The following is a 9,171-nucleotide window of genomic DNA, read 5'->3' as shown; positions in this document are numbered from 1 at the left end:
CAAAGGCATTGCGTGGGCTAGCTTTTGAGTATGCTCAAGTATATGATATAACAAACAGGTTTAATGCAGAATCTAAATTAGCTGGAAAAGAATGGTTGAGGTGTTTTTGAAGAGACATCCTGATATATCATTGAGACAACCAACTGCTACAAGCGTTGCTAGAGCTATGGGATTCAACCAGGCACAAGTCGAGAACCTATCACAGATCGAGTGCTCAGTGTGCCGGCAATGGTGGCATGAAAACTGTACTGGTTGGTAAGAATTAATCCGCGCACTCTTATACGGCTCAACGCGCACTCTTATACACCTGGGTGTATAAGAGTGCGCAATTTTGATTTTTTATATTTCTTCAGTTCCTACCTTAACTAATAACCTAAGCGTGATTTGTTCTTCTATAATTTGTTGCCAGATAAATAGAGTTTATTAATAAATAATGATGATTTTTCTAAATGTGGTATTTTATTTTTTATGGGGTCTCAAAATTAAAGTGCGCACTCTTACACCACCTTACCCTAGTTCTTACGTGCGTAATTACTAAATACTATTATCTAATTCTTGATGTTTTTCTAGTATTACTTCCTATTTACATCTGAAGCCTAATTGAAGACTTTCTCTCTTACGAGGATATTATAAAGAGTAGATCCGATGTTATGCTTCAGGTAGGAGGTAGGTCTTACACGAGACCTCCTGCATGTATTAGGTACTTACTTAGTCGAATAAAAACATAAAACTTTATAGAGTTAGTAAGTGCAGACGACAGAGAAGGCTGTTAATGAAATTTGTTAAACCTCAAAAGCATTTTTATTGAATGATCTGTGATCTAAACTTATGATTGCTTCTTCTCTTACCTACTTATGTATTTTCACTAGTTAGACCGAGTTTTGAGTAAATTTTAAAGTTATTAGATAGCGGTATGTAAGATTTATAATGTAAAATGCAATTGCCATTTAAATAATTAATTTAAAGAATAAATATCTATACAATGTGCCTTGAGTTATTTATGTGTGTGCCTACTTACTTTCTAAAATCTATCTACCCACTTTAACCGAGTTGTATACTCGTAGTGTGTACTTTGTAAATGAAACTAAAATACCTATGGTTTTTAACGCATTTTTGAAGCAAAATAATTAATAAGTAGAGTAGTATAATTTTAGCCCATAATCAAGTCTTAAACATATACCTACTTTAACTAGATTCCAGTCACAATGCGCCCAGATTGAAAGCAAACAAAAGTTCGAATACAAAGGTTCAATAGCACAAGGTGTTTTTGAACTATTCAAAGCCATTTTTTTTATTCAATTTAATTTTATATCAATTCAATTTTATTTATATCAACTCAATTTAATTTATATTAGTTCAATTTTATTTAATATTTCAATTCAATTTAATTTATATCTGATAATACAATTTAAAGTAATATAATTTTTAATATAGAATTTTGGTTAGATTATCATTTCTCTTGTAGAAATTGTTTAATCTATTAGTATTTTAAAATGTTCTCGCCTTTGCTAGCTATACTTGCTCAAATCCGTGGTGGTGGGGCTGGGGGCCCGGTGACCTGTAGTAACACAGGTATTCATTTACCTAGCTCAGGCTCCGGTCTCACACACTCATTAATGAGTTTTCTTTAATGTATTGTATCCTGTATTTTTGTGTGAGAAATAAATAAATAAATCATTTTATGAAAACTTGGCAATAAACACAGATATGGATTAGAGGCAATAAACAATAATATCGTATGTTTATTAACCGATTCCTTTGCCAATTTTTTTTTTCTAGTTTGATTTTCTTGACAGTTGGTTGGTTGACATTGACAGCTACGTACGTAAACAAACAACAACCAACAACGTGCGATAGCGCTCGGTTCGCGCTCTTTTAAAAATACATTACAACTTATTTTCAATTAATTAAATCACTAAAATCCATGCGAAAATCACTTTCAACTACAAATAAATGTATGTGTAAAATGTCGTGGTATAAAGTATTATGTTACCATGATGATCCAATTCAATTAGTTGGCACACTAAATGGGGGACAGAGTTTTAGGTAAGAAATCCTCTGATCTTCATTATACATATGACATTCTCAATACTTGTATAGGTTTTACACTACGCTATGAATGTGTATTAATTTTAGATGGACTCACGACAAAGAAAAAGATGAATGGACGGGTGTATTCTCTAAAACAATCTGGAAACTGAAACAAGATGGTCATCATTTGCTGTATCAAGTCAAGGGATCACTACTAGGTGAACTTGGTGAATTTGATTGTATTAAAATGCTTAAAAAATACTTCCGTTTAAATGTTACCTTGAAGCATTCTTACAAGAGATGGTCAGAAAAAGATGAGCTCTTCAAAACTGCCTGCCAACAATTCCATGGTATTCGAATGCTTCATCAAGAACCAGTAGAAAATTTATTCTCGTTTATATGTAGTCAAAACAACCACATATCAAGGTAAGAAGAAAATACTTAATAAATACATACATACATAAGTAATTCCTAAAAATCATTATTTAAATTGAAGAAATAATTTATTTATCTTCAGGATATCAAGTATGGTGGAAAAGCTGTGTGAACATTTTGGAGAAGAAATAAGTATAGTAAATGATGTCGCCTACTACTCATTTCCTGAGGTGGAGAAATTAGCGAAACCTGAGGTTAGAAGCGCAAGTAATTTTTATCAATTTCACATTATATTACATAGGTGTGTAATGCTTTAGTTGTAGTCAGTCATTGTCCTATTATAGTTGTAATAAGTCGGTTTATCTTTAAGCATTCATTTTAGAATTTCTTTAATAAGTATTGTTGCCTGTTTATTTAGTAAATGGGACAATTTGAGAATTTTGTGATTTCTTGGAAATACAAAATTTAGTATAACAATTGAAACTTCTATCATCTTCAGGTGGAAGCAAAGCTAAGAGAGCTTGGGTTTGGATACAGAGCCAAGTTCATTCAGAAGTCGGCAGCCCAGATCGTAGAGTGGGGAGGTATTGAATGGTTCAACAGTCTACAGGATATGACGTACAAAGATGCGAGACAGGAGCTGATGAAGTTGTATGGAATTGGGCCAAAGGTAAGCTTGACTGTTATACTTAACTAAAAATTACAACAGTAATACTCAACTAAAACTTATTTAATTGAATTAATTGATGTTGTATTATTCTAATTTCAAGTTTGTTCAGATAAACAATAATGGTGGTCAACATCTAAACTGAAAATTGTAATCAATAATTTTAGGTAGCAGACTGCATTTGTCTGATGTCCCTGAACCACTTGGAAGCGATTCCCGTGGACACCCATGTGTATCAGATAGCTGCACGGAACTACCTGCCTCATCTGAGAGGAAAGAAGAATGTTACAGAAAAAATGTACATGGAAATCGGGGACCATTTCCGAAATTTGTTTGGGGAGTGGGCAGGCTGGGCTCACACTGTAAGTTTTTAGACAAAGCAAAATTACTAGAGCATGAACATTTAATAAGATACAAAATAGCTAATGTTGTCTAATTTTAGGTACTTTTCTGTGCTGATTTGAAAAAATTACAACAAAAAGAGAATGACAGTGAGGAGCCAAAACAGAAAAAGAAACGAAAGAAATAAATTTCCCTATTAAAATAAATTTTAAAATGAAACAAGCTGTATGTTTTATTTATTTATTGTGGTGTAAAATATTTTTGTGGTTAAATAGAAAAATACAAAATGGTGCAGTCTTAAATAATAAAAGAAGCCCCATGACTGAGTCAGTTCAGCATGAGGAGTTCTATTAATCTAAAGGATACTATTTTCTAGTCTAGTAAACACACAGCAAAAATAATAATATGTAGGTAGTTTCATAACACAACCTGGAATGGTTTAACAAAGAAAATCTTTCTAAAAGACCAATTTTTCCAATATCACAATTTTATAATAATAAAGAACAATAACATTAATGAATATTGCACAATACTAACTTAACTTAATTTGTGAGATTTTGTAACCTTAGTATAGATAGATAGTAATTACTTAGTCTTATTTATGAGATATTATTTTATGATAATAATTTTAATATGTAAAATAAGTATAATAAATGCACAGGAAAAATATCAGCTTCTTAAAATTATTAGGCAGTGGTCACTGAGCGATGTATTCAGTCACTTATTTAAAAGTTCAGTAGTATGTATAGTAAAATAAAAATATAGATCATAAAATAAGTAATTTTTGAAAGAAATAATTCATTTTTCATAAATTAAATTAAAAATAAATGTAGGTATTAAGTACAAGCACAAGAAAAAAGAACTACGCCTCATTTGCTTAGTGCAAGTTTAACAACTGTTAGTGCATTGATTAATTTGTTTTTAATGAAAAGTTAAATTAATGATGTTAATACCATTTGGCTACAAAATATCTTTAACACATACTACAGTCTCTGGCCTTAATAATGGCACATAAAACAAAAATACAAAATCGAAAAATTGAACAATAAATTGTCACTGTTTCTGAAAAATATACATTTGAGCAATCTACTGAAAGATTGTTAAATAATAGCATAACATCTGCATACAATTTCGATATTCAGTTCTCTCTCTGACGAGACGATTCTGCGACGTTTAGTAAAACTTACTAGTTTCATAGTTCACCTACTGCCTTTCAGATGCTTTATACCTACTTAGTGTTAACACTACTTGTTGCCATAGTATATCTGTGGACAGTACTCTATGAGCGCTTGCAACGCGCGGATCTCAAAGGCCAAATCGGTGATGGCCGGCGGAGTCGCCACGAGAGTTGGCGCAAATACCGTGCTTAGGTTGTGAGCGCTCATCTTGTTCACTTCGGCTTGTTGCGATACCCTGCAAGGGNCCAAAAACACGCGCTAAAAACTTGAAATTTTTCACACCAAAACCGATTGGTTGACTTTGACATTACCTGACAGTGACAAATGACGTTGAAAAGTTGTAAAATGGCATAGATAAGTAAAAAAATATATTTAAAAATATAAATAAGTGACCAAGAAATCTTTAAGTATTACCATATCGAAAATTAGGATCCTTTTTTAAAAGTAAACAAAGTGGTAATATATCTACCTTTATTTGAATAAGGGTTAAAACAGATGCACACTCGCCAATATTTTGTTAATTATCCTACTAATATTATAAATCCTACTAATATTATAAATGCGAAAGTTTGGATGTCATGATGTCTGGATGTCTGGATGTTTGTTACTCTTTCACGCAAAAACTACTGTACGGATTTTCATGAAACTTTACAGTATTACTGTTTATAACCCAGATTAACATATAGGCTATAGTTTATGACAATCTGTTACATACTAAATTTCACCGCGGTGAAACCGCGGGCAAAAGCTAGTTACGTTTATAAACAACGCTATGCCGCCTGCCTCTGTGTAACGTCACAAATAACCAGTGTTAACGTGCGAGAGGAACCGTGATATTCACTATTTTATTATTACACCGCCTGCCACGAGTCTGCGCCGAGTATAGGAGCAAATTTTGGCGCCACACTTACCTATGTAAATGCTGCACCATATATTGCAAGCAGTTGAAATGTGCAGGTGGCAACATATCAAGACACTCGCGTAACATCGTAATTTGAGATGCTACAGTTTTGTTTTCTGCAACAAAATGGAAATATTGACTCATGGTTATATTTTTCTATTTGTAAAATAAATCTGCAAAACCTACATGTTTAAAAAATACTTACGTATAGCTTGAACAAGTTTTGGGTGCACTTCATATGTAATGAGAGGAACGGGCAATAGTCTCAAATAAAGCTTAAGAGTTCCTGCTATTACATTAATGTTGCTGTACACACTGAGATCTGCAGCTTCACCATCTAAAAGCAATCAAACAAATGCTTATAAAACAGATACAAGGTTTTTTAATGTGCCTCATGATGAAAATTGAATTACCTTTGTCAAATGCCATTTTTAAAGCCTCAATTTCGTCAGCAAAGCCTGAAACTCTATAAATCCCTTCGGAATCCATGCCTCTTTCCTCAATTTCATTGACACACTTCCTAACCACGAAAGGAAGAGTGCTTGAGTGGGCGTTGAGAAGCGTAGTTAAGTCTATCCCAAAAACACCCCGGAGTTTCTTTAGATCAGGCAAACAGTGGTTTGGAACTCTCTCTGAGCACTTTGAATGGGCTATGAACCCACAATCTGGAAAAATATGTTATTCCTTTAAACAATAATCATTTAACTAAGAAAACTCGAAAGATAATCATTATTAGTCTGACTTGCTGTCACATTATCTTATTATACAAAACTTGCCTTCACATTTCACCCCTTGGGCTGTGAATCCCCAAAGGAAGTTAGCACACAGCTCACACCAGTTCAGACCCTTGAATGTGTGAGTCTTAAAGCTGTGTGACTTGGAGTACTTGATGAGCAGAGGGTTGTCCTCTGACGAAGGAGTCAGGTCGAAGATTGTTTTTTGAGAGGTGTTGCTGTCTGCAGCTGGCTTACTCTCTACTTCGACAGCATTTTCAGGCTTTTGTAGACCTGTCCTGATAACAAAACATTGCACTTGAGGATTAATCCGGTTACAGACTGAGTAGCAGTGTTAGTGTGAATACAATTATTACTTACTGTTGTATCCAAGACAACGTGTCTAGTTTTCGCCTATTTAAAGTAACGTAAGGACTTTCTGTATACTTGTAGTTCGCTTTGGAGTTTATCATTTCCAGAATCTGGTGAGCCTTGAGCTCCATATGGCATGTGACCAGTCCATCGGCCACCAAGTCATAAATTGTGTCGTATCTCTCATCTTTTATGTAATGAGTTCCATCGTAGTAGAGCTTGTAATGATGTATTTTATCATCAAACCTTAAAAATAATATAAATAAAATAAAAGTCTCAGAAAATACAAAAACAAAAATTGCTTGAATATCTAATTAGACCTTGTCTGACTTAGTCAAATCAAAATACAGGGTGGCCAAAACAGTGAGGTCTAAAAGAAAAATTTAGATTCCTTACATCAAGGTGTACCTAAATCACCCCCATGTATATTATACGATTGTGCTTAGTTTAGGAGATAGAGTTAATTTTGTGATATTTTAAAATTGTATGACCTAGTAGGCTTTAAACATTTTTATCTTTTTTCTGGGTTGACTTTTTTCAGATTTCTTTTTTTCGACAGATTTGTTATGAATTGCAGATGTTTGAAAAAAATAATCACCTTCCTATCTTTGATTCAAGATACAAAAGTTTTGCTAGAAACATTAAAATTATGCTTTTATCAGAACACTATCAAACTTTCAACTTAAAAGTTTAAGTAAAAAAAAACTTCCATAGGTCCAAAACTATTTTAAAAACTTCGCCGTTTCCTGAACATTCATAATAATACAAAAAAACATGTACTTAATAGGCCACTATTTCCTGTAATCGGTCCACTAAAGTGGTAAGTCGGAGATTCCGTTACATGTTTTTGACTTTCTTAGAGTGAATTAATATTGGGAATCCTCTAAGTTTACATTACGTAGAACAGATTTAGAGCAGTAACTGGACAGAACATGTGTTTATTCTCAACGAGGAAGTTCTTGCCCTTCATCACACTTGGTGGAAACTGATGATTATGCTGAAGGTGGAAGGGAACTTCAACTACAAAGGAACTATGGCTTCCTACCTCCAAATTCCGGAACACATTGTTATTTTAAGTAAGTTTTGATGAACATAAACCAAATATCCCTCCTTCTTCTTCTCACTGTAGTAGGTATTTCAAGGGTAATAGTAAAATGTAACAACTGCCACTGTCTTCAAGTGGTAAGAGGTAAGCTTCAGAGGTNATGCTTTATACCTACTTAGTGTTAACACTACTTGTTGCCATAGTATATCTGTGGACAGTACTCTATGAGCGCTTGCAACGCGCGGATCTCAAAGGCCAAATCGGTGATGGCCGGCGGAGTCGCCACGAGAGTTGGCGCGAATACCGTGCTTAGGTTGTGAGCGCTCATCTTGTTCACTTCGGCTTGTTGCGATACCCTGCAAGCGAATTAGGATAATATTTTATCGCATGGTATTTTGGGAGACCAGCACTAGGACTAGAACCCATCATGGATTTACAATAGGATTAAGTTGCTAAACTCGACGCAAAGACTCGTGGCAGGCAGGGTCATAAGTAATTTTTAAAACAGATGNTAAAGCTTCTATTATAGCAGAAAATGAGAACAGTTATTACTTACCTCCAAGTTAGAGTGTAAAAATCGTTATACTGATTCCCTTTTCTAATTAAAAATGCACCATTAGGCTCGTTTTCTAACAGCAGAGTGGCTTCCTTGTGACCCATTATACCGTGGTATTCCTTGCCATAGAACTCTGGTCTGTCGGGACAGTTCTCACAACTTATGCGTTTTGGTAAAGGGGCTTCCATTTGTATACGATACACTGCAAGATAAATATTATTTCATCAGAGAAACACGTAGGGGAAGATCAATGAACCTAATACATTACATTAAACACCTACACTCTGGTTTCCATATGTTTCTAAGGTCTTCCATGGTAAATATTTAATATCCAATAAACTAAGATTTTCTTTTATCTTATTATTTCTGTGTCAAGGAGGTACTTTATGTAATTAAACACGGAAATTAATTAATCGAAGAAATCGTAACGTAAACAAACTCGCACTGACATTGTTTGTTGACGTTTGTTTTTTTTATCCGTTTCGTTTCACGCGCGTCTCATTCATGTGTTTTTTTACATTTATTTCAAAAGCTGTCTAATGTTAGTTGCCTGCGGCTTCCGGCACTCCGGTGACTATAAATTAACAGCTCTCTGTACAAGAAGGTAGAGAGAGATAGCAACCATTAAACTACACTTAATTAAGTAGGTATTTTTGTTGATAAAGACCGTGACAAATAAATGCTTCTTTAAAGATTTCCGAGTGAGTTGCATGCAGTACTTGCAGTTGATTAAAAATAAACCAACTTCCGCGCTGTGTTGATCCACCTTGAAAACTAACACCATGACCATGACCAATGATAGAAGTACATTAACTATTTAGTTATCTACTTACTTCTTCTTTAACCGGTGCGGAAACTAAAATCAGGATAATTTTATAAATATACATAAACAATTTGAATCCTAAGACCGCGCTTGACAATAATTACCTACTTACTAATTAACTAACATGGACATAATAAAGTTAAAAAGGTACTTTACAACTTGATAAGA

General features: G+C 34.0%; 2 protein-coding genes across 2 annotated transcripts; one reads left to right on the top strand and one right to left on the bottom strand.

Moving 5' to 3' along the window:
- Positions 1-1,840: 1,840 nt before the first annotated feature.
- On the top strand, positions 1,841-3,637 carry Ogg1 (8-oxoguanine DNA glycosylase). The gene is made up of 6 exons (XM_028319557.1): positions 1,841-2,046; positions 2,137-2,457; positions 2,549-2,660; positions 2,906-3,076; positions 3,241-3,435; positions 3,516-3,637. The coding sequence occupies exons 1-6, from the start codon at positions 1,925-1,927 to the stop codon at positions 3,600-3,602; spliced, it is 1,008 nt and encodes a 335-aa protein (XP_028175358.1). The 5' UTR covers positions 1,841-1,924; the 3' UTR covers positions 3,603-3,637.
- Positions 3,638-3,791: 154 nt separating this feature from the next.
- Positions 3,792-8,737, bottom strand: RhoGAP5A (Rho GTPase activating protein at 5A). Its single transcript, XM_028319556.1, has 8 exons — positions 8,462-8,737; positions 8,181-8,382; positions 6,589-6,825; positions 6,271-6,506; positions 5,908-6,159; positions 5,700-5,831; positions 5,505-5,610; positions 3,792-4,828 (listed from the first exon to the last, which is right to left on the bottom strand). Exons 1-8 carry the CDS (start codon positions 8,493-8,495, stop codon positions 4,660-4,662), a joined length of 1,368 nt encoding a protein of 455 aa, XP_028175357.1. The 5' UTR covers positions 8,496-8,737; the 3' UTR covers positions 3,792-4,659.
- Between the last annotated feature and the right edge of the window lie 434 nt (positions 8,738-9,171).

This window comes from Ostrinia furnacalis, unplaced genomic scaffold, assembly GCF_004193835.3.
Source record: "Ostrinia furnacalis isolate ACB-3 unplaced genomic scaffold, ASM419383v2 OfSCF7245, whole genome shotgun sequence".
NCBI lineage: Eukaryota > Metazoa > Arthropoda > Insecta > Lepidoptera > Crambidae > Ostrinia > Ostrinia furnacalis.
Note: the sequence above shows the minus strand (reverse complement) of the source record. Positions and strands in the feature narration are given on the sequence as shown.

What these genes read in the sequence shown, in the direction of transcription:
- Ogg1 (XM_028319557.1), top strand. Translation starts at nt 1,925, where the DNA reads ATGCGAAAATCACTTTCAACTACAAATAAATGTATGTGTAAAATGTCG. An exon ending in AATGGGGGACAGAGTTTTAG is followed by an intron (nt 2,047 to 2,136) that starts GTAAGAAATCCT and finishes TATTAATTTTAG; the next exon opens with ATGGACTCACGACAAAGAAA. An exon ending in GGGCAGGCTGGGCTCACACT is followed by an intron (nt 3,436 to 3,515) that starts GTAAGTTTTTAG and finishes GTCTAATTTTAG; the next exon opens with GTACTTTTCTGTGCTGATTT.
- RhoGAP5A (XM_028319556.1), bottom strand. Translation starts at nt 8,495, where the DNA reads ATGGAAGACCTTAGAAACATATGGAAACCAGAGT. An exon ending in AAACATATGGAAACCAGAGT is followed by an intron (nt 8,383 to 8,461) that starts GTAGGTGTTTAA and finishes TTTATCTTGCAG; the next exon opens with TGTATCGTATACAAATGGAA. An exon ending in CCAAGGGGTGAAATGTGAAG is followed by an intron (nt 6,160 to 6,270) that starts GCAAGTTTTGTA and finishes ATATTTTTCCAG; the next exon opens with ATTGTGGGTTCATAGCCCAT.